Source organism: Colias philodice, chromosome 1 (genome assembly GCF_061535455.1).
Source record: "Colias philodice isolate Cphi_HAF_F1 chromosome 1, ilColPhil1 Martin Lab GWU primary, whole genome shotgun sequence".
Taxonomy (NCBI): Eukaryota; Metazoa; Arthropoda; class Insecta; order Lepidoptera; family Pieridae; genus Colias; species Colias philodice.
The window spans coordinates 214355-239877 of record NC_143086.1 but is presented as its reverse complement, the minus strand read 5'-3'; the positions used below and the strand labels follow the sequence as shown (position 1 = coordinate 239877).

General features: G+C 40.3%; 3 protein-coding genes across 3 annotated transcripts; 1 reads left to right on the top strand and 2 right to left on the bottom strand.

Moving 5' to 3' along the window:
• Window positions 1-1260: 1260 nt before the first annotated feature.
• LOC149490933 (juvenile hormone esterase-like) lies at window positions 1261-15164 on the bottom strand. Its single transcript, XM_089712979.1, has 9 exons — window positions 14962-15164; window positions 13270-13555; window positions 5094-5288; window positions 4819-5015; window positions 3791-3959; window positions 3108-3280; window positions 2808-2955; window positions 2556-2682; window positions 1261-2158 (listed from the first exon to the last, which is right to left on the bottom strand). The coding sequence occupies exons 1-9, from the start codon at window positions 15154-15156 to the stop codon at window positions 1966-1968; spliced, it is 1683 nt and encodes a 560-aa protein (XP_089569105.1). The 5' UTR covers window positions 15157-15164; the 3' UTR covers window positions 1261-1965.
• LOC149490934 (uncharacterized) lies at window positions 6065-12412 on the top strand. The gene has a single exon (XM_089711938.1). The coding sequence runs from the start codon at window positions 6879-6881 to the stop codon at window positions 12072-12074; it is 5196 nt and encodes a 1731-aa protein (XP_089568064.1). The 5' UTR covers window positions 6065-6878; the 3' UTR covers window positions 12075-12412.
• Window positions 15165-19094: 3930 nt separating the features above from the next.
• LOC149490932 (uncharacterized) lies at window positions 19095-19764 on the bottom strand. Its single transcript, XM_089698712.1, has one exon. The coding sequence runs from the start codon at window positions 19752-19754 to the stop codon at window positions 19137-19139; it is 618 nt and encodes a 205-aa protein (XP_089554838.1). The 5' UTR covers window positions 19755-19764; the 3' UTR covers window positions 19095-19136.
• Between the last annotated feature and the right edge of the window lie 5759 nt (window positions 19765-25523).

Below are 25523 nucleotides of genomic sequence, written 5' to 3'. Positions count from 1 at the left end.
TCCCGAACACTGTCCCTTTAATTATTTAGGGGAGGGGCGAGCGACGTTTAAGGAACGAAATTGTTCGTGGACGAACTGTTACGTAACCAGCGATAGGAATCACTTGGGAGACTACACCGAGTTCGAAGCGGTGGCCTTCAACGGCCCCGACCTGCCGGACCTGCGCAGCAGGAACGACTTGCCCAAGCGACGCTCGCCGCGACAAAAGTACGTGTACGTAAATATCGAGTCGGCGGCTAATTATCCCATTTGTACGAAATCGTGGGATTTCTATTTCAATTGGACGTGGACCTATCGCTTGGATTCAGATCTCGTTTGGAAGTATTTCGTCATCAGGAACTCGAGCGATCACGTGATCGGCCCGAGTGCATCCGTCGCATGGACGCGAGAGGCCGACACGGAGGACATCGACGAAGCCTTGAAAGAGAAGTTGAAAAGTAAGAAAAAAGCAGCCGCATGGTTCGTTTCCAACTGCGACACTCAAAGCCTGAGAGAGGATGTGGTTAAGCAGATTCGGGAATATACGCGAGCGTTTAATTTAGTCGTAGATATATATGGAGAGTGTGGCGAATTGTCGTGCCCGAAACCGACTATGAGGGAATGCTTAAAAATTCTAGAAAAAAATTACTACTTTTACTTTGCGTTTGAAAATTCATTGAGTGACGATTACGTCACTGAAAAAGTTTTACACGCTCTTAACCACAACACTGTGCCTGTAGTGTACGGAGGAGCAGACTATAAAAGGTTAGTTACACCGTACACGTGCTCAATATTTATTGAATTAGTTTAATTGTTGAGAATAAAAAAAAACATTATATCAATTCCTTCTTTAAATAATGATCGTACACATAGCTATAGGTACTTATCAAATACATAATAATTATTTTCTATGTTATTTAGCCCGTGACTATGGTAACTACAGATCACGTTTAGAATCCTTGTCGCTTCTTATAGATTCTTGCCGCCCGGGTCGTACTTGGACGCTCGGGAGCTGGGCCCGCGAAGGCTGGTGGAGATCATGCATAACGTGATCCGCAGCCCCGACGCTTACCACAGCTTCTTCCGCTGGAAGCAGCTGTATCGCTTCGAGCAGAGCGACGCCCGCGCGGCCACCGACGTGCGCTGCGAGCTGTGCGCCGCGCTCAACGGGGCGGGCGAGCGGAGGCACGGCGCCTACTCGCGCTTCCAGCAGTGGTGGACGCCGCACACTTCGTGTAGAAACGTGTTCGTTGTCAAGATCCATTGAAATAAAACCTCAGATTTAACTCAACGATTTACTTATTTAAACTTATATCATAAGTAACAACTTATCTATAATATTACATTCATATAATAAAATCGTAGGAAGCGAACAATATAGTATTTAGAATTTTCGTCTGTTTGCCTATATGTTCGGGCTAAACTCAAAAAGTACTGCATGGATTTACTTCATATTTGGTACAGAGTTTTATCCAATAAATCTCACGGGAACGGGAACTATTCGGGGTTTTCTTTGACTACGTGGATGAAGCTGCAGGCGGAAAGTAACATATAAAGCATCATAATATTACCAAATATACTTCAGAAAATAAAATACATATTTATTTGTCATCGTAAAATTGTAAGCAATGCAGTTTTCTGCTTAAAATCCCTGAGTAAAAAAACATTCATGTCAGTTGAAATAAAAGTTGTACATATTTTTATTTGACCCTTCGAATAGCTATAATATGTATATAATATAAAAATAATAAAGGAGCCTTTTTCGGTTCATGATAACTCATAAGTCACCGATCACCATACTTGAACCTTTGTTATATTATTTGAAAGCGATAATTTCAGGAACTGCGGATCCGATTTAAAGTGTTAAATAACCCATTTATCGAGGAAGACTATAGGCTATAATATCATCACGCTAAGACAAATGGGAGCTGATAAATGCGGGTAAAATCGCAGGGCACAGCCATTTATATTATAGAAGTACAGCGGCTACAAGTCGTCGCGAGGCGCGTGCGCGGGCTCGTGGCGCTGGAAGGTGTGCCACAGCGGCAGGCTGCCCCACAGGCGCGCGCGCCTCGCCAGCCCGTCGAGCACGGCGGGCCGCGCGGCGATGCGCAGGTACCGCAGCTCGCGGCCCGCCGCCGCCCACACGAACGGCAGCGGCGCCGGCCCGTTCGGATCCCTGCAACCGCATCGCCATTAGCTACACTCGGAACCTATTCACATTCTAACTTACGAGTTATTGAAGGTTCAAATTTCAAATTCCGCGCAAATTTCTATATATTATGTATATTGTATAAGCCTAAACAACAGGAATTTTGACTCCTATAATTCTCATTACTAATAGGTAGACAAACACTGAAAAAATAAGCCAGAAATTGAGGAGGGTTTAGGTTGAGAAACGAAACGTAACATTGTAATTTTAAAAAGTTTGATTATAATATAACATTTACTACAATAAAATACAACTGTGTCTTTTTCTGAAGCTGTGCCAATTTACATTAACATAATAATTATAAGCTTATAATTGAAAAGGATTCTTAAGCGTCCTGGATATAATTCCTGGCTGCTGTACATACCCGGAAGACGCAAAGTTAGTCCAGAGAGTGAGCATGAGTTCGGAAATCGCTTCGTCCTGCGCGGTAGCCGGTTTCGTCAGGAAATGTATCGGGAACAGGTGCATCAAGTCGTCGGCGTGGCACACACCTGCAATGTGTTATGTGATCACAGAGAAAACAAGTCTATCATTTACAACGTTACTATAATGTCTAGCTGGAGCTCGTACACCCGCACTCGTTCGCCGCTACTCTCGAAGTAGCGGCACGCCTTACCGTAGTCCCCGTGCGGGTCGCCGAAGATCTGCGAGAAACTGTTGGCGGCGCGGTGCGCCAGCTCGTACAGGAACACGCGCTCGCCCGCCGCCACCGCGCGCTGCGCCGCCTCGCGCAGCGGGAACGCGAAGTACGCGTCGCTGTACATCTGTTTACAACGTATAAAATAGCCTGAAATCTTGCTGCTAAAACATATTTAACTTCGTTTGTACTGTATCTGCCCCTTTCGAAGCCTTCGAACCACCTCAATCATCAATCGAAAGGGGTTGTCAGCAGATAATAAAGAAAAGCGATAGTGACCTCGAGGATGCCCGCCTTGGTGCCGCGCTCATCGCCGGCGGGCAGGTAGCGCTCGCGCAGGCGGCGCGTGATGAGCGGCGCGAGCGGCGAGCTCTCGTAGTACAGGCTAAGCGGCCCGATGCGATCGAACCCGCTCACGAACTGCTCGTACAAGCTGCGGTTCGACGTTATCCCTGAACATTTTGTGTCTTAACATTTCTTGTGCACAAACTGTAAAAATTCACGTACCTAAACGGATGTCATGTCTGCATTACCATTTATAAACAATTACCATTACCAGTTTTTTTTGTTAGAAACTAAGTAATTTAAACTTTATTTTTCATTGGTCAATGGTCAAAACAAAAGACCACTCATATCCTGGTTATCTCGCCGACACAATCTCACTAGTAGTAACACTGTGATGACTGATGAGTGAGAGAGGTGGAAATAAACAAAAAGACGTGTGGCACTCGGGGACTGCCGCGGTAAAGATATTGCATGCTAATTGCTATGCCTTCAAGCCACACCTCCGTGCCCGTCGGAGTGGGGAGCGTGAGGTTTTTTCGTTACGGAATTTCTGGATTCGGTCCCCGCGCTCAAGGCCCGCGATAGAAGCTATGCAATAGCTTAATAATAATAGACACTAAATTAGCAAACGATTGTTTAAACTAGTTTCGCGCAGAATTTCAGTGAACAGCACTCACAAACACTTTTCAAGCATCCCTCGTCGGTGTTGATGCCGGTGAGCCAGGGCACACGCGAGGCGGCGCGCGGCGCGCGGGGTGCCCGCCGCAGGAACGCGCCCTCCTCCTCCTTCCCTTTCTCGCCCTCCACCACCGCCTTGAATGGCGTCATCGGTTCGTAGTCCCATTCCTGATGGCAAATTGGGCACTTTTTTGTAAAAAAGGAAGAAAAATGCCATGATCATCATAAAGGACAGTCCAATTTTGATACCTAATAAAATAAATACGATATCTAGTAGTAATAAAAATCTACTACATATATAAAAATAAGTCGGATTTTCCTTCCTGACGCTATAACTCCAGAACTCACGAACCGATTTCCACGGTTTTGCATTCGTTGGAAATGTCTCGGGCTCCGTGAGTTTTATAGCAAATAAAAGGTGTCTCTGGTGGCGAAACGGAGCTTGCCCGGTTTGCTAGTCATACATAAAATTTATTATTTATTCTATCTACATTTATGAAATTTAAAAATGGAGTTCACGGTTCATTTGTACGCTCAAGTTCGAGTCTTAATATATCTATTGGGCGAAGATAATAATTTATTACGTTTTAAAATTATATCTAGATACCTACATTTTGATTACACTATCTAAATTCTAATCCTTTATTTTCTTTGAATAACAACCCATCGCAAATTGCGACCATTTGAATGTACATTTTACGTAGGTGCATAAAATATAACCTCTCACACACAGAATATAGACGAACTCACTATTAATGGTGTATTATCGTCATTAGTTAGCATTTTAGCTCCCCCACTAGATACCATGAACGTCTGTGGTTTTCATACAGATCGCGGTACTTGCGTTGTCTACTTAATATTATACATGTCTGTGATGAACGCCGATCTTCTGGTCCAATTCGTGTCGATTCAACAATTATTATTATTAAAAACCTTAAAGATACCTAGTCCTGCATTATTTTACAATTAAACATATCACAAAAGGGGTCAACCTCAACCTATAATATCGACGAGAGGGTGTACTCACGTAGAAGGAGAACTCGGTGGCGATGATGTCGTAGCTGTCCCTGGTGCGCAGACAGTCGAGCATGCGGCGCGAGGGCGCCTGCGGGCAGTGCAGCAGGCGCGCCAGCCGCCACGCCTGCCGCAGCGCCTCGCCCGGCGCCGCCTCCGCCCACGGCACCAGCGCCGTGCCCGACTGCGAGATCGCCTTGTGGAACAGGCCTGCAACGACACGTCGACCGTCAACGGACCGTCTACTGCGCTGCAGTTCTACCGCGGCACACCCACACAGGGACCTACCGGCGCTGGTCTCGGACAGCATGTGCAGGTGCACGCTGGCGCCGCCCGCGCTCTCGCCGAACAGTGTGACGGATGAGTTGTCGCCGCCGAAGCTATGGATGGTCTTCTGGATGAAACGCAGCGCTTCTTGCTGGTCCTTGAGCCCGTTGTTGCCGGGACACGCTTCGTCCTGCGTCGACAGGAAGCCGAGCGGGCCTGCCCAGTGAATATTTCATGTTTTGTTATTAATACATATGTTCGCAATCAATCGCAATCACACGCGTCGTAATTGTAAATCTAACTTAAAATTATTATTTTGTATGTATTAAACATAAATTATACTTTAAAGCTTTTAAAGTATTTCAAGCATATTTAGCTACGAGCGAGTCCCTACAGGCTAATGCTAAAACTTTGCATCAAATCCGTTGGTTGCATATGAGCCATAAATCAGAATATTATACATATAAACCATAAACATTACAATAGTGTATGTCTAAACCGTTGGTTTAATAGTATAAGTTTTAGTATTGTTTAGTTCCATCATTCGATAATAGATGACGCTAGTTGTAGAAGCCGTGTTTTTAAATCGCGCTTATGTTATTCTTTTGTAATTAGATATAAGCAAAATGGTACTGTAGTTCCGCATCCTCCGCAAATATACGGTCAGAGCGTTTTTGTGTGTTTTATTTCCGACTCTGGCTAGTGTGTACTACATTGCTGGTGGTACATAAAATTTGGTCCTGCGAGCCGAATATTGGAGACCAGGTGGTGACGTCAGCGGCCATTGGAGGGAGCGAGAGAGAAGCAACCGGGACGTCATCGGCCAGCGGAGCGAGCGAGAGGGAGAAGAACCGTGACGTCAGCGGCCTGCGGAGCGAGCGAGAGGGAGACAACCGTGACGTCATCGGCCTGCGGAGTGAGCGAGAGGGCGACAACCGTGACGTCAGCGGCCAGCGGAGCGAGCGAGAGTGAGAAGATCCGTGACGTCAGCGGCCTGCGGAGTGAGCGAGAAGGCGACAACCGTGACGTCAGCGGCCAGCGGAGCGAGCGAGAGGGAGAAGATCCGTGACGTCAGCGGCCTGCGGAGTGAGCGAGAGGGCGACAACCGTGACGTCAGCGGCCAGCGGAGCGAGCGAGAGGGAAAAGAACCGTGACGTCAGCGGCCTGCGGAGTGAGCGAGAGGGCGACATCCGTGACGTCAGCGGCCTGCGGAGTGAGCGAGAGGGCGACAACCGTGACGTCAGCGGCCAGCGGAGCGAGCGAGAGGGAGAAGAACCGTGACGTCAGCGGCGAGCGGAGCGAGCGAGAGGGAGAACATCCGGGACGTCAGCGGCCAGTGGAGCGAGCGAGAGGGAGAACATCCGTGACGTCAACCGACTCCGGAGTACAGGTGCGAGGGAGAAGGACTACCAGTGAAGTGAAACGTGAGTACTTTGAAGTTCAATTATACAAAATTGGACCTTAAGTCCAAGAAGATAAAGTGAAGTGACGGGGAATCCATGCCCAAATTAAATTAAAGTAACTTTAAAACACTTAGAAAATTTCATTGTTTACATAGACTTAGAATATTTTCAATGTTTACATTGACTTAGTTTTTTGTTCGTTGTATTGAATAGACACTTGTAAAATTTTGTAAAAGAATTTACCACTTATAATATTTTAGAGTTGAGGAGACAGTTTGTACATGTGAGTTAGTTTTTGTTTTATGCAATTTAAATATTAAGTTAAATTTATTTATTTCAAATAAGTTTGAGAATATAAAGTCTATTTATCTTATTGTTGTTCGGAAGTCTCTAAAATATTATAATGGAAGCATTTAATAGAATTCAAGAAAATAGTAAAGAGCTTATCTCTAAAGGTAGAGTCAATTTTAAAAAATCCCCTAAGGAAAGAATTACTGTTTCGTATGTTGAAACTCGTTTGGAATCTTTAGAAAATCAGTGGCAATCATTTTGCGATATTCATCGCCAAATTATTAGCGAGATATCTAAGAGGGAGTTAGACTCTTCTAGCTATATTAAAAATTGTGTATATGATGAGACCGAAGTACTATATGTAGATTACAAAACTGAATTGAAAGATGCTTTGATTGAATTAAAGGGTAATAGTCGGTCCGGGGTAAAGTCAAGTGATTCCAGCGAGTATCAAGAAAAATGTGTCATAAAATTACCAGAAATTTCTTTACCTAAATTTTCAGGAAAATACACAGAATGGCCTACCTTTAGAGATCTTTTTGTATCATTAATACACAATAACCATAAATTAGATGATGTACAAAAATTACATTATTTAAAGGGTCATTTATTAGGAGAACCGGAACAGCTCCTAAGACATACAGCAATAACCGATAAAAACTACACGGCTTCCTGGGCTCAGCTAGTCAACCGTTATGACAACAAAAAGTATTTGTCAAACAATATCCTAAAACGTTTGATGAGTCTAAAAGTATTGCATCATGAATCGTCATCGGCGATAAGAGAATTATTAGATAGTATGAACGAATGCTTAAGTGCTCTAAAAAACCTAGGAATTGATATTACTAGCTGGGACACAATCGTTATTTATATAATGAGTCACAAATTGGACCCTGAGTCCAGGAAGCAGTGGGAGTCCAAGGCAAATGATTGCGAAGACCTACCAACCTTGACTCTATTTAGAGAATTTTTGGAGCATAAGTTTAGGTCATTAGAGTTTTTAGACACTAAGTCAGTAAACGTAAAAAACCCTCGTGCTAGTCCCAAAGTACTTTATGTGAACAATACTTTGACGGATAGTGTTGAATCTGGTCAGTCTTATGTGGCGAAGTGTCCGTATTGCAAAGGGGCAACTCATAAATTATATAATTGTAAGGAGTTTGCGAAGTCGGACTATGATGTGAGACATAAATTTGTACAAAATAGTCGCTTATGTTTTAATTGTTTTGGTAGCAACCACTCCGTATTTTCATGTCGCCAATCCACCAGATGTAAGGTTTGTAAGCGTAAACATAATTCATTGCTTCACCCCGAAGAATCTAAAAATGTTGAGTCCCATCAAAAGAATGTGGTTGTTTCTTCAGCAACCACATCTGAACGCGATGTTGTTACGTGTTTTTCGAATGTCCGTAGTCAAGTTCTTTTGGCTACTGCAGTTGTGGAAGCGGAGTCGAATACAGGTAAGGCTAACTTTAATTTGCGATGCTTATTGGATCAAGGCTCAATGGTTTCTCTCATCACCGAATCCACGGTTCAAGCTCTTGGGCTAAAGAAAATTCCAAATAAGGTTCGTATTTCTGGAGTAGGAGGTCAGGAAGATTCCTTAGCGTCAAGATCTATGGTTGAAGTAAAAATAAGATCAATTTATAATCCCAAGTTTACCATGGTCGTTCAAGCGCACGTTCTCGGTAAGCTTACATCGTTTCTTCCATCAAGGAGAGTCAATCTGCGGTTGTGGCCAGAGCTTTCACACTTGCAATTGGCTGATCCAAAATATGAAGTCCCAAACAAAATTGATTTGTTGCTTGGTGCGGAGGTGTATGCCCAGGTACTGGAGGACGGCATGATAAAGGGTCCCCCTGGATGTCCGTTAGCACAGAAAACGCAATTAGGGTGGATATTATCTGGGCACATTCAATCAGAAATGTTAGATTCTGGAACGCACCAACAACCGAGAGTGATCGTCAGCATGCACGCTGGATGCAATGAAGATGAACTACTAAAAAGGTTCTGGGAAATAGAAGCAGAGCCATGTTTGGTAAGCAATAAAATAATGACAATCGAAGAAAAGGCGTGTGAAGAGATTTTTGAGAGGACAACTAAGAGAGACAAGGAGGGAAGATATATTGTTAACTTACCTTTCCGCCCCGAAGTAAAGCATGAATTTGGAGATACACGAAGTGTAGCGGTGCAAAGGCTAAAGAGTTTAGAGAAAAGATTTAAGAACACCGAACTCAAGAATAATTATTCGCAAGTGTTGAAGGAATATTTATTGCTGGGTCATATGGAAAAAGTACAGGAAGACTCGGAAGAGACGCGGAGACGTTCGGTATGGTTACCGCATCATGCAGTAGTCAGACCAGACAAAAGCACTACTAAGACGCGAGTAGTATTCAATGCGTCAGATAGAAGTGCTAATGGTATGTCGTTAAATGATGCCCTGATGGTTGGCCCAAGACTACAACCAGAATTACGTCATATAATCATGAGATGGCGTCTCCACCCGATATGCCTAATAGCCGACATCATAAAGATGTATAGGCAAGTAAAGCTGAAAAGGGAGCATACAGATTATCACCGAATCGTGTGGAGAGATGACAACAACGAAATCCAAGATTATCGTCTACTTACCGTTACCTTTGGCACTTCCAGTGCACCTTATTTAGCGGTCAAAGCTCTCCAACAGCTTGCAGTCGATGAGGGTGGGAGCTATCCACTAGCTGCTGCAAGACTAAAAACGGACTTTTACATGGATGATCTGTTAACCGGGTGTGATTCTGAAAAAGAAGCATTACGATTATATGAAGAAATGACTGAATTGTTAAGTAAAGGAGGTTTTAGGCTACAGAAATGGAGTAGTAATAGCATGGAGGTGATGGAAGGTTTTGAAGGAAATATAGAACAGGACAGGGAACTTAAGGAGGATGACGTGACTAAAGTAGTAGGTCTCTTTTGGAACCGCCGCACCGATGACTTTAGTTATAGAGTTCAGTTTTTATCAGCATCGCTTCCTGCAACCAAAAGAGAAATTATAGCCGAAATTTGTCGACTGTACGATCCGCTTGGTTGGATCGCTCCATGCATCATCACTGCAAAAATATTCATACAAAAATTATGGATGACTGGATTTGGATGGGATGATAGATTACCGTCTGAACTTATTAGTGAATGGATAACTTACCGGGAGGAATTATTTCAGCTAACAAATTTCCAAATACCGCGATGGGTGCAAACACGAAGCAAAGATACAGTTGTGGAGTTACATGGGTTTAGTGACGCTTCACATGCCGCCTATGCTGCTGTGGTTTATATTCGTTGCGTTTCTGAAGATAAACAAATTAAAACTCACCTGGTAGCTGCAAAAACTAAAGTTGCCCCGATCAAGCAAATCTCCATACCTCGACTGGAACTCTGCGGTGCGGTGTTGGTAACTAAATTGTTAGTTGAAGTAGCTGAAGTTTTGAACATACCAATTTCACAGTTGCATGCGTGGACGGATTCCACCATCGTCCTAGCGTGGCTTAGTGACCATCCCAGTCGGTGGAAAACATTCATAGCCAACCGGACTTCTGAAATTCTAAATCATTTAGAACCTTGTAAGTGGTCGTATATACAGTCCAAAGAAAATCCCGCTGACTGCGCGTCTCGTGGAATACTACCTTCTGAGCTAGTTGAGAATAATTTGTGGAAGTATGGTCCGGATTGGTTAAGTAAGATTGATATTCAGTATGGTAAACCGCTTTCCATATGCACTAAAACTGACCTGGAAGAAAGAAAGATTAAAGTACATGCTGCAACTAAGGAGAACTGTGAAGATATAGATATATTTTTAAAATTTTCATCTTTTACGAAGCTGGTGAGAGTAGTCGCATACTGCAGAAGATTCCTGAAATTGAAGGATCCCGTTGAAACTCGTCCGAAATTTCTACCTTACCTTTCAGCTGAAGAGCTCCGAGATGCCACCATGTGTTGTATCCGTCAGCATCAGCTTACTTGGTACCCTGAAGAAATGAAGAATCTGAAACATAAAAACATCATTAAAAAGAGTAAAATTGACAATTTAAATCCATTAATAGATGAATTAGCAATTATGAGGGTCGGAGGAAGAATGGAAAATTCTTGCCTGAAGGATGGCAGCAAGCATCCGATAATTGTAAACGGTGACTCCTGCTTGGCGAAGTTGATTATAACCAATGCCCACGCCAAAACCATGCACGGAGGTCCCCAGTTGACCATTAACTACATACGTACGACGTATTGGATCACCAAATTGAAAAATCTAGTACGATTTAATATACACAAATGCGTTTCATGCGTAAGAAACGCGGCGAAGTTTCGAACTCAATTGATGGGCCAGCTGCCTGCCTGCCGAGTCACACCTCGAAAACCCTTTTTATACTCCGGTGTTGATTACGCTGGTCCCATTAATATTCGCGTTTCGAAGGGTCGTGGCCATAAATCCTATAAAGGATATATTTGTCTCTTTGTTTGCATGGCCACAAGAGCCGTTCATATAGAAGCAGTTTCCGATCTTACTTCAGAAGGTTTTTTGGCAGCTTTCAAACGTTTTGTTGCTAGACGAGGCCGTTGTATTCAGTTGTGGAGTGACAACGGCACCAATTTTGTAGGTGCTTCTAAGGAGTTGCGGAATTTGTTTGCAAATGAGAAATCCCAACTGCCCGTTGACATTGCATCATCATTGGCTAACAATGGTACAGAGTGGCGCTTTATTCCTCCTCATGCTCCAAATTTCGGTGGAGTGTGGGAAGCAGGCATAAAGAGCACTAAACATCATCTGCGTCGCGTAATCGGCGATTCTACTCTTACTTTTGAAGAGCTGGCGACGGTCTTGGTACAAATTGAGGCGTGTCTCAATTCGCGACCTTTGTCCGTAGCTAGCTCCGACTCAGGTGATCCCAACCCGTTAACACCGGGTCATTTTTTAATAGGGGAGCCGTTGATCGTGGCTCCGGATAATAATTTTGAATACGAGAAAATTTCCAATTTGCGTCGTTGGCAGTTAACCCAAAGGATGGTGCAGCATTTTTGGAAGCGTTGGTCCCAAGAGTGTCTAACCCAATTTTTTCAAAGGTACAAATGGAAAGGCAAGGTCCCCGACATCAAGGTAGGAGACGTGGTCTTAGTGAAGGAGGACAATTTGCCTCCTGCGAAATGGATGTACGGATTGGTGGTTGAATTACATCCGGGTAAGGATAAGGTGACACGTGTTGTCACGTTGAGATATAGGGGTTCTCACATACAAAGACCGACTTCGAAACTATGTGTGTTGCCCGTTAGAGAAACATAAAAGTAAAAAGAAAATATATATGTATTATGTTAGACGTAAGTAAAGAATAAGTATTAGTTTAAAGAGATGTATTTGCTTCTATGTATTGCTGTATCTTTTTGCAAAGTTGTATTTTTTTTGTATTGTGAAGGACTATTCGTCCTTGGCGGGCGGTATGTCTAAACCGTTGGTTTAATAGTATAAGTTTTAGTATTGTTTAGTTCCATCATTCGATAATAGATGACGCTAGTTGTAGAAGCCGTGTTTTTAAATCGCGCTTATGTTATTCTTTTGTAATTAGATATAAGCAAAATGGTACTGTAGTTCCGCATCCTCCGCAAATATACGGTCAGAGCGTTTTTGTGTGTTTTATTTCCGACTCTGGCTAGTGTGTACTACATTGCTGGTGGTACAGTGTATGTAAAATATATTCCAAATGATAATTAATTAGTACAATACAATAGTCATTATTAATTGTGTAGCTCTGTGGTGTAGCTATTGGTAACACTAGCAATAAAGCTCGAAACGATTTAGCCATTTAGGACTGTTTTATATCACAAGTCATTTGTGTACTTCGCTAGCGAGAGGTCGACGGCCGAACAAAAAATATTTTTATATTTATTGAGAGTCTATTAATACTAAGATTAATATCTATGGCCACAATTCCAAAATAAGACAATTTTAAGGCTCCGAACCTCAAAAGGAAAAAACGGAACCCTTTGATCACTTTGTTGTCCGTCTGTCTGTCTGTCAACACCCTATCTCTCAGGAACGTGGAGGTATCAAGCTGAAATTTATATCGAATACTCCTCTACAGTCTACAGTTCCTTGGTGCTATGAAAAAATCAAACGTATAAGTATAAGCCAACGCAATCAAAAGATATATCAGCCGTAAATACTGTAATTTTTGGCAAATTGTGACATTCGCAAGGAACTCAAAACCTACATGGTAGTTCCCGTGTACAGTCTTGAAATTTGGTACAAAGCAATGTCTTATAAGTCATAGCACATGTATTAAATTGATATTCACATCAAAAACTCAGGTCTATATTACCTTTAAGCTGTAAAAACTTTTATCTCAATGCATTTAGAAGATATAATAATAAGCCGTATTTCGCTTTGGCATACCTAGTAAAAATATGGCTATGGTATGACGGCGCCAAATAAAACAGCACCTACCCTGGCAAGTTAAAAGACAAGAAATGAGGCAGAATACCGAGCCTGTAGTTGAGAGTGACGAGCAGCACGTCGCGGTCGAGCAGGTACTCGGGGCCATACATAGTGGTTGAGGCGTCGCCGCACATCCAGCCGCCGCCGTGCAGCCACACCAGCACGGGCAGCGGGCCCGCCGGCCCGAGCGGCGCGTACACGTTGAGGTACAGGCAGTCCTCCTGGCCGCGCACGCTTCGCTCGCGCGTGTACGGGTTGCGCTGCACACAGCCCGGCGCTGCGCCGCTCGCGTCCCGCACGCGCTCGCCCCACGCGGCCGCCGCTACCGGCGCCTGACACATTTCAAATATACACTTCATGTACTTCATTCATGTGAAAGTATGAGGTACTTAAATATTAAGGGTTGAACCCGTTCTGGGGACAAAAAGTTGCAATAACCCTTCGCAAATATGCTATGCAGTTATATTACTTACGTCACACGTCAGCAACAACCGAGTCTAGGTAAGGGAAACGTGAGAAGGACAAAAGGTTTACTGAGAAAACCCCTGAGGAGGACAATCAAAGTATTAGCACAATAATTAATATATGTTTCTACTATCAATTATGGCGTTGTTTATACAATATACCCTTATAAGGTACACAATATTGCGTACCTACAAGTAAATATACACAATGATTATAATTTTTCGATAATACTGATGTTAGATGTAATTACATTTTACCTACTAGATATCAGATATTTGGATGCCGACAGTTCAGATTTAATATTAATTCAACATGTCCACTATACCCTACATTCGATTATTTATTAATGATACATACTAATTACTATCAATCAAGTGATTCGATCATTTGCGTCCGTAAACATATAAACAAGTGGAACAGACGCAGTTCACTTCCACGTGTCTCGTTCATCTTGCAAAGCAATTATAATTCTATTATGATAATTATATTATAGTACCTACTTTTAAGTGCTTTCGATTCTCCTTACTCGCGCTTCTCATATAGTCTGCAGTGATTACAACAATAATTTGCATATCGAATATATTATATCTGCGTAGCACATAGAGATCGTAGCATGTGGTAGCAACTAGCATCACGTATCAATTACATTTTAATTTTATTTTGAGATTAGGAAATGGATTGTTCTAAGGTAGGCATATATAATTCACAAGTTAGTCAAATAAAATTAGGTACAAGATATTCTATTTCACGAAGTCCGTGCTTGTATTGCGATTTGCTAGCCCTGGATAATAAATTATAATAAATATTTTATGACGTATCATAGCCGTTGTTATTTATAATTGGTTTATAACTACGAAAACGAAACTATACAATGTTTATGATTTTGTCGAGAGGTTTTATTTATTACTAGGTACTGTGCTAGGTACCTATAATGCATTTCGTTTCCATCAAATATGCGTCCCAGCCGGGACAATTATACTCGAACAAGCATTGAAGAATCAAGAATCGCTCATCCATAAGCTAGTGCAATCAATCAAGAAAAGGACGACAAAATAGAATACGGTCTATGTTAATATTGTAACACATTTTATAAATAATACGCACTATGATTAAAATAAAATTATCACTCTGTTATAAATCTGTAATAAATCTAGTGCAATAACTCACTTAATAACTCGAAGGAATATCATAAAAAATTTAAAAGTTAAAATAAATGTAAAGTAAATGAATCTCCACGGTCGCGGCAGGATGATCGAACATCGGTAGAGCATACCTTGAAGCGCAGCTCTCCCACGGGAGGCTGGGCGTAGGGCACGGCGGTGAAGGCGGCGATGCGGCGGCCGCGGCGCGAGCGCATGTGGAAGCCCCGCAGCGCGCCCAGCGGCGTGCGCACCTCGGGTCGCGCGCCCGCATCGCCGCTCTCCGCCAACGCTAGGAGAAGCGACACGCTGACCAGAAACCACTTCATATTTTCGACTCGCCGACTCTATCGCTCGCGCTTATAAAAAATGACGCGAGCGCCGTGATGCACTTGGTTAAATACGATCAAATAGAACCTAAGTAGGTACCTATTCGCATCGACAAAATTTTCCGCGCTTCGATTAAACCTCTGCCTGTAAGGCAAAAACGGCTCTAGGATTACGTGACTAATTATTCTGTGCTCTGGTTGTTCCTCGCGGCTTCTTGAGACTTCCGGGGTCTGTCCGCCGGCTGTTGTAGACGCCGAGCTCCATCCTTTACCCTTCGTTATTTGTTGGTCTAATAGGTCTTATTAACGAATATATAGATACGTATTCAAGACCTTTGATTTTATATTATTATACTATTTCATTTATATCAAGCACGCCATAGGTACGGCCTTTACGGTCTACGTTCCGTAAATTGTGATATTATCTTAATCAACGAAAAGGAAAATTAACTGACTGATTTTATGACCATCATATACCTAGCACAGAACAAAATACTAAGAATATAAACTTGAAAAGATACTCATTTGATGGTGATGCTGACGGTACAAGTATAATATAATATTATGTACATTAATTATCGATCGAAGTCGCGGACAGAAAATAAGCGTTTTCCTCTTTGGGAATCACCCTTTGGTGATATAAATATGTAAGAGGTTACATTTTTACAATTAGGTTAGTATAAGGTATATTAAGTATAAGGTATACTAATTATTAAAGAATTATAAAATACTAGAGGTCCGCCCCGGCTTCACCCGTGGTACATATTTCGCAATAAAAGGTAGCCTATGTCCTTTCTCGGGTATCAAAATATTTCCATACCAAATTTCATGCAAATTGTTTCAGTAGTTTAGGCGTGATTGAGTAACAGACAGACAGACAGAGTTACTTTTGCATTTATAATATTAATATTATAAATGCGAAAGTAACTGTTTGATTGCCCGTGGGGTGGAGGCTTAAACGATAAATACTTTGCCACATAAAACCGAAAGAGTATAAGAAATCCGATTGCTCAGGCTGGGTCACGAGTATAAAAAATCTTGAACTAAAAATATTGAAATATGCAGTAAAGTCAGCTTACTAAACTCTTGCCCCGGCTAAATAAATGGCTTCGAACAATTTGACAAAAGTTAAAAATATATATTATATAGCCTTTGTATGTAATAAGTATGTAAGTAGCTTCTTTTTCTATAAAAATTGCAGAAAAAATTGGTCATTGTGTAGTGGACACAAAGTTACGGACACGGACAGGAAAAATTAAAAATGTTGCTATTTGGTTAGTTTAAACCATAGAAATCTAAATAACAAGACACTAGAAGTCGTAAGCGTGCGTGACCTTGTCGCCACTCAGGTGATTTGCACATCACCAGTGCATTCGTCACTGTTCAGTTGCTCTGGAGACGTATGAGTGTATACATGGTGTGTTTCAGCCATTCCCATTGCGGAAATTCTTCCACAAGTTGTAGTTATACTTATAAAGGAATAATATTTCATCGGAAAATATTTTTTTTTAGAAATAATGCCGTTTTTCCTTAAAATTATAGAATATTTACAAGTATTACGAGTGTCACCATAGTAATCGAAATAACAATGAATGACACAGTCGACCATTCTTATTATCACGTTTGTTCGTATTGGAGCAAAAAGTCTCATATTATACTTAGGGATGTTATTCTAAAATAAACCGTAAATTCGTGCGTTAGGATACATATTCAAAAGCTTAATTTAATAGATAAGTTAGTTTTCACTAAAATCAAGCTGTCCAATAAAAGGCATAGTTTACTTGTGTGTACTGTTTAGCTTTCGGTTTGAATGTGTTGATTTTGGCGACAGCGGTTTTCATACGAATTATGACATTATAGCCCTTCTATGTGTCTTGTTATTTAGATTTCTATGGTTTAAACTATTTACATGGTGAATATTTCTAATCTCTTTATGAAGTTTCTTGCGGCAATAACTTCATCTTGAATGAGTAACATAAACAAAACGGTTCTGGGAATTCCTCTTCTTACTAATTCAGCTTTGTCAGCATATTTTGTCTTTAACAAATGAGTGTCTACCATCCATGCACCATGCAGGGCTTCTCGAAGCTGTTCCAAGAACTTTCCTTGTATGCTCATTGAGTTGTTAGTTGTTTGTCTAGTTGGATAGCGTGATTTGCAGTTAGGGGGCGTCCATAAATTACGTGAGTTGTTTTAGGGGGGAGGGGGTCGAGTAAAATCTCATCTAACCTTACGTTGGGGAGAGGGGGGGTGTCGGCAAATATCACGCAATTTTTTTTAAATTGAAACAAAACAAATTATACTCTTTTGGTCCATTTATTCCAAATAACATGCTTAAGATTTTAATGTTACGGTTAAGATTTAAATATTCTATTGTTACCTTGTTATAACACTTTATAACTTTCAGCAATATTAATTATCTACTATTTTTAACTAGTCGTAAACAAAAGCACGAAGCATTTCTTTTCTTTTTACATTGACAAATAAACATAAGAAACATAAGAAACCCACATTTTGAAAAATCTCACGTGAGATGGGGGAGGAGGTTCAATAAAATCTCATGACATCTCACCAGAGGGGGTGGGAGGGTCAAAAAATGGACAAAAACACCTCACGTAATTTATGGACGCTCCCTAATATGAGTGAATACGCTACTCTACCAAATGGGAATCCATTTGGTGGAGAAATTAGTTCTGAGTGGTTAAATTGATTGTGTAGATTTTTTCTTTAATCTTTGTTTACCTATATGATAACGGGTGATGTGTGTAGTATATACTATTCTTATTACTATCAACTACACAGTTCAAGTATTTGTGTTTACTTGTATTTTAAATTGAACTAGTTATAAATAAAAAAATAAATAACAATGAATTGTCAAGATTGGCTTTATATTAATAGTTTGAAACTAAGGTTTGAAAAGATACTTCGCCTAAATTGTTTAGATTATGTAAAAACTAAAAAGCAAGGTCAAATCATCGAGGCGATGTTGTCAAACGTCACGCCTCCGACCTTGAAGACACTGATATTTGCCATTGAAGTTTGCATCAATTCTGACATTATTTATATTATAGCGTTCAGAGTTTCTCGTGCTTAAGGCTTATTACACTACCCGATATGAAGGGCCCTGCATCTAGGGTGAGCGTGTTCCCTAGTTAGTGTGGCGCTTATTACACTTCTCTGCGAATTGGGCCCTAACTCAGTTTATACGCGAATGTCTAGAGAGATAAACGTATTGTTGCATTTTACATTATGCCGCCGTCAGTATCGAAACTTCAAAAAGTTGCTGTAGCAGTGGCAACCGTTGACGCAATAACAAATATTAAAAAAGAAGAGAAAGATCTGGGTGAAAGAGTATTTGCGGTTACGTGAAAAGCTTTCAAATATGCAAATACTAAGCGTGCTTGAACCGGGAGTTTTAATGAATTAATTAGAGTAGGTGCAGAACAAATTTGAACACTTGTTGAGTTTTAAAACAATTAAATAAACAATTGATTTAAACAATTTATTTATTTGTTAACATGGCGGTGTGATCACAAACATTTGGAACTTCCCTTTTAAGTTATATAAACCTGTAGTAGGGAAGTTTGGTGACACCTTACATACAAAGCAGCCACTCCACGCACTAGTCGCGCGGCAACTGAGCTCCCTAACCGCCCTAAACGTTATTACATCACCCAATCTGCAGGGCGCTTAGGGAGCTATGCAGATCGGGCAGACCCGATCGCCCTAAATCGGGACACTAACTCCCTAAGCCTTATTACACCACTCTTAGTTAGGGTTAGGGTCCCTAAAAATTGGGTGGTCTAATAAGCCTTTAAATGACTAAATACTAAATAGGTACCAAGAGGGTCTAATTATATATTTAAAGCGTCAACAACTGTAGGTACTAAAAAGATTGTATCAGCTGCATTGAAATAAAAAACATAGTAAAGGGATTGAATTTAATAGAAGGAAATAAGGAGTTAGGAGCGGTACGTAAGTCACCTCTTCGCTTTGGGTCTGGTGCTGTAGAGCGAGCGGTTGAGCATGAGGAACATGTTGCGCAGCGGGTAAGCGCGCCGGCGCGTCCGGTAGCGTGCTCGCAGCTCGCCCGGCCCTCCCGCGCACCCCGAGCCCTCCGCGCCGCTCGCGCCCCCCGCTCTCGCGCCCTCCGCCCGTGGGGGGGACAACGTCATGTCCCGCCGCCGGTGCCCGCGATGCCAACTCCGGATCTCACTCTGCTGCTTGTGCAATTCCTCAAACTTTTGTATTATCTGCTCGTTTTGCTTTGCGATACGTTCTGTCACGAGTTTCATCTGAGATAGGTCGTTGTTTATTTTAGGCAGTTGTATCTTATTCACCAACTCAAATTTATCGGCAATGTTGTCGAGAGCGGCCAGGAGCGCGTTCAAGTTGGGAAAGGAGAGGTTCGCGTGAGCGGAGGGCTGCTTGCACGCGGCGCAACGCCAGGCGCGCCGCCGGTCGCCCCCCGCGGCCCCCTCCAGTTGCAGCTGCTGCTCGCTGGCGCCGCTGCAGCGGGGATGGAACTTCGCATCGCAATTGCTGCATTTGATTCCCTCGCAGTTACGCAGTGAATGCTGACAACGCTGACAAATCATTCTACAAACATAAAAGCTTAGGTAGTACACGTCGTATAAATTATTTAATGAAAATATTACAAAGTACCATACATAAGTAATAATTACTCCAAAACTAAATTGATGATTAGGTACCCAAATTTTCACATCAAGTCAAAATCTATCCTACGAGAATATGAGATATATTATGAGATATTTTCATATGAATCGGTCAAATGAAATTTTGAAAACCATGAGAATTTATGAACACTTGAACATTCAGAATAGTGATGTCAATATTCTTCTTGGTGCACTTTAAGGTGAAAATAATTTAAGTAATTGAAATTATGATCATCTCGTCACATTCGTAACAAATATTGGAAATGTTATAAAAATAAACAAGAATGACAGTAAAGAATCGGACAATCTCAAATTTGACTTTGACAGATAATGACTTTGGTATAAAGTTTAAATAAATATGTAATTAAATACCTATACCTACTCTTTGGGTCAATACTTCAGGGTGCTTGAGGCTAGCCGTGGGCTAGCCATAGCCTAACTAACAACGTACAACTGTGGCAGAGTACAGCGAAGGCCGGCCTCACATTATCACGTAGCTGGAGTCCTCCTCGGAATTCAGAATCCGAATTCAGAAGGCTATGCCTATATTATGTATAGACGATACGATGGAAATGCATACGTATATAGTTAAGGTATATTGATTGTTTAATAAGAAATTTTGTTTCATTCAAGTAAGTAACACAATCCAAAGAAATATTTTTTTTAATTTTTGGTCTATCTGTTCCGGTTTTTTGGTGTACAGCCTTAGAGTATTATATTACAGTAGTATAAATATCTATTCTAAGTGTACAGCTATTAGTTCTCAGAAATATAATATAGAATGAATTAAGTTTATTTTAATTAATATACCTACGTTGATAACGGCAACAGATATGGAAGCTTGAAATATTCACAGGTGAAACGAGAAATCTTTATGATATACGTTGAAACCTTGGTTGAAACAATAAAAAGGAAATTGGAACAAACAAATCACAATTATATTATACTAGCAATGCCCTGCGGTTTCACCCGCATAGATAGCGATATCGTGACAGTGAAAAGTCTACTATAGCCTCAAGTTTAAAATCACCTTCACCCCTTCCCGCACTACTCCTGCTTATTGCATTAAACAGTACCTATACCTATTATTTTCAGTAGATTGACACTTTTAAAAATTCGTTATATCTTTGGAATGGAATATCCAATTTTTTAAAATTTAAAAAGTAAGTATTTTGCAGGTGTTGAAACAGTCTATAATAAAACATCATTTAATGGGATAAGGATTAATATATGTGTATGGATAGCATGGTTTGATTACTGTCGGCACTTCTATTTACTTTGAAAACGTAAAAAAGCTGTTGTAGTAACATAACTACTGAAGATGGACATATGGTATCGCGGACTTTCTTGTAGATATTGATCCATTCTATGATACCGTAGAACATAAAACACTTTCTTCTTTCTATTCTATTAACATATTTTTTTTGTTCTATCTTCAATAGATTCCGCAGCGCACGCGATGGCCGATGACAGAAGTTTTATTGAGGAATTTTTTACACCTTGTGTTACATTATTGCATTTTTGGTAAGGATCTCTATTTTTTTTCAAAATGCAATATAGCCTATGTTGCTCAGTGCAGCTTTCTAATGGTGAAAGAATTTTTGAAATCGGTCCAATAGTTTATGCGTGAAAACCATACATACATAATTACATAATTACAAACCTTTCCTCTTTATAATATTAGTATAGATTATAAACATTTATAACAAACTAGCGGTCCGCCCCGGCTTCGCCCGTGGTATAGTCTGGCTAACGAAAGATGAGACTGGAAAAAGGCGGCAAATTCAAAAAATCAACATATGGCAACTTAGGTTATAGTTGGAAATATAGTTTTAATACTTTTATTTATTATTTTCTCTTACGAGCAAAAAAAACAACAAACTCTTCATCTTTATAATAATATTGTTTTATGTAATATACTTAGTACAGTTAAGTGATACAGATAGACAAAAAAGAACACCGAATGAAAGCAAGAAAAAACACAAATACAATTAAAGTTTGTTTAATCAATATAATCATATTAAATCTAAAAATTCAACCGCGAGTGAATAGAAAGAATCACTATCATTATCTCTGACTCATATTATGAACCCTTCCATTTCTGCAGTTATTCCATCTCGTTTTTTATACTATCTTCAAGTTTCAACACGAATAACATGGTCCGGTCATAGAAGAAATCTCGTCAAGATACTGATTTTGTGACTTTAAACATTTTGAACGAAACAGATCATTCAATTTTTTTTATTGTTGCTTGAATAGTTTAGTCCAGTTAGGACTATTGGTATCATCCATGTTACTTGCAAAATAATAAATATTAAACAATGCAATCAAAATGAATAGTATCAAAATATCAAAGTCACACTTAACAATGCATTGAGATATTTCACGTAAACACTCTTGTTTTTCCTTGAAAACTACATCTCTTTCAACTTGTTTCTTTTCAAATTTACTAATCATAGTAAAAAGAACCTTTTTTAAGTCGCATTTCAATGTTTTCGTCTCGTTTTCAATTAGAAATCACTAAAATCGCGGAAATAATTTTCACTTTGACACATCAACAACTCAGGTTTTAATGACAATTACGTAATTATAAGTGTTGCCATATAAATTTTCGAAATAAAAAGCCAGTCTCATCTTTCGTTAGCCAAACATTACATATGAAAAATAGATGTTGGCCGATTCTCAGACTTACCCGATATGCACAGAAAATTTCATGAGAATCGGTCCACCCGTTTCGGAGGAGTATGCAGACTAACATTGTGACACGAGAATTTTATATATAAGAAATATCGAGTCGAGGAGAAATTTGTGTTGGAACAATTAATATAAAATTGTACAGGGTGTCCCACCGTTGTTTAAGTATTTTTTAAGTAATCAGTATATGCAAGACTACAAGTTCCTTCGCGCTTAGTATACCGATAGCGGGACACCCTGTATACAGATGTACTAGATAGTAGATACTGAATCGTTTGCTGCAAGTGTTTAAACGCCTGTTGGTATACGAGAGCACAAAACCAGTTTCACGTATAATACACGTAAATTTTTCGCACATCGTTTTTCGTAAATAATTTAAGTGTTGTTCTCCATTCTCTATATTAATATCATAAAAAAATGATTTTGTAGTGCAGTAATCATTAAAATTTTAACTAATATAAATTCATAAGAAATTTCGCTAAAATAGGTGAATGTTACATCCACAGGTTACATTTTATAAAGGCGAAAGTTTGTAAGTATGGATGTATGGATGTATGGATGTTTGTTACTCTTTCACGTAAAAACTACTGAACCGATTACAATGAAATTTAGCACACATATAGAGGGTAACTTGGATTAACACATAGGATAGGTTTTATCCTGGAAATCCCACGGGAACGGGAACTATGCGGGTTTTCCTTTGAAAACGCGGGCGAAGCCGCGGGCGGAAATCTAGTCTACTATATATACATCTATTTTTAGTAACCCTTCGTCTACACCTACACTACAGCTTTACCAATTACCAAAAGCATACTTAAATTCCGTAACGAAAAAACCTCACGCTCCCCACTCCGACGGACACGGAGGTGTGGCTTGAAGGCATGCTATGCAAATTGCAATAGCTTTACCGCGGCAGTCCCCGAGTGCCACACGTATTTTATATTGTTATCTGTGTCAAAGATACTATTCATACCTACTTAGTTATATTTAGCTAGATTATTAATTTTATAGAGGAGTCGATCCAATTCCAATATTTTAGGTATTTTATTCTTTGTGATTTCGCAACAACACTACCAACCTATAGTATTTTACTTGTGTGATCATAATCTTATAAATGTAGTATCGGTTGTAGTTCCTATATCCGACATGGATAAGAATTTTTTAATCAGGAATAAGATACATACTTACGTGGGTATATTACGTAGGTACTTTATGTACAGTTTATTAATTTTAAAGAAGGAAACATAGACCGGGAGATACTGACACAAAATTTCGAGTCATTTGTAACAGGATGGCGGTTCTACAGGGTTCTTAGTACGCAATGACAAAAAGAAAAATGATGGTGTGAACGCTGGTACCGGCGGCTTAGTCGCGTGGGCGTTAGTCGAACTCATCGGAAAATAGCGAAAGTCAAACGATTTGTAACAGTATGGCACTTATTTTTCCTGTAAGTTTGAGGATCAACGAATATAAATACAAAATTTCAAAGATCTAGGTGTTGGAAATCTTCACTTATATAAATTAATACTAAATTAATTTTTCAAGTATGACAGCACTTTTTCCCCCTACTAGGAGTATGGCAAATATAATAATGGTCACATTTTATCAAATACTCTCCAAAAATCCAAATGCAATACTGGTACAAAAAGTTTGGCGAAATAAAAATTTTTTGCAGACTTTCGGCGGTATGGCGACCATTTGGAATCGTCCGAAAAGTATGGCATGGCGATTTTCGTAAATGGCTGCACGACGATGGTTACCTGTGCAAAAGTTAGCCTGATACAAATGGTTGAATAATTGTTTTATTTAAATCAACACATTCGCGTCGGTATGGCGGGCTGTAAGTCACACCGGAAAAGTATGGCATGACACTACCGCCTACTTCTTTTTTATGGGCTATCGGTAAATTCTAAAATCGTTTGACTTTCGCTATTTTTCCGACGAGTTCGACTAACGCCCACGCGACTAAGCCGCCGGTACCAGCGTTCAAACCATCGTTTTTCTTTTTGTCATTGCGTACTAAGAACCCTGTAGAACCGCCATCCTGTTACAAATGACTCGAAATTTTGTGTCAGTATCTCCCGGTCTAACATATTTTTACTGAAAAATCAATCTGCAATCCACCCGTTGACTATAATACATTATAGGTAGTCAACTTGTGGACTGCAGATTCATTTATCAGTAAAATATATTAAATACATATTTAGCTATTTTTAACAATTTTTATATAAATAAGTACTAGGTACATGATATACATATTAACAAATGTAATCCATACTAATATTATAAATGCGAAAGTAACTCTGTCTGTCTGTCTGTTACTCAATCACGCCTAAACTACTGAACCAATTTGCATGAAATTTGGTATGGAGATATTTTGATACCCGAGAAAGGACATAGGCTACCTTTTATTGAGAAATATGTACCACGGGCGAAGCCGGGGCGGACCTCTAGTTTCACATATTTTAATACAGAATGTCGATTGAGTCATTTGAAAATTGAAGTTTGGCGCATTGACCATTTTTGTCGTAGTAGCAAGACCTTGACCTCTGCTCACGTTAGAACTTATAGAATACATTAATAAAATTAAAATTATACCTACTTCACGACTAGGACTGCGCGATGTGTTGAAAATAATACCCGAAAAAAAAAAGCAAAAAGTAAATTCTTATCGACTATCAAGTTCATAAGTTTCTAAGACTAGAATGATTAAAATAAACATTTAATATATACCTATTTGATAGTTCGTTAGAAATGTACTCGTAAGATTTAACATTGACCTGCTACTTATAGAGCACGGAGCATGTGGCACAGTGACAGCTCGAGGAATTAGCGGAGAGCGAGGCGAGGCCGCCCGGTCGCGCGGCGCGCAGGCCGAGCGTGCTGCGCGGGCTGCTCGCCTCGATGCGGGCACGCCCGCCGCCGCGCCGGCCGCTCGCCTAATATTTGGTGCATCTTGTATAACACATTAAATAATAACTAATATCCGTATAAAAA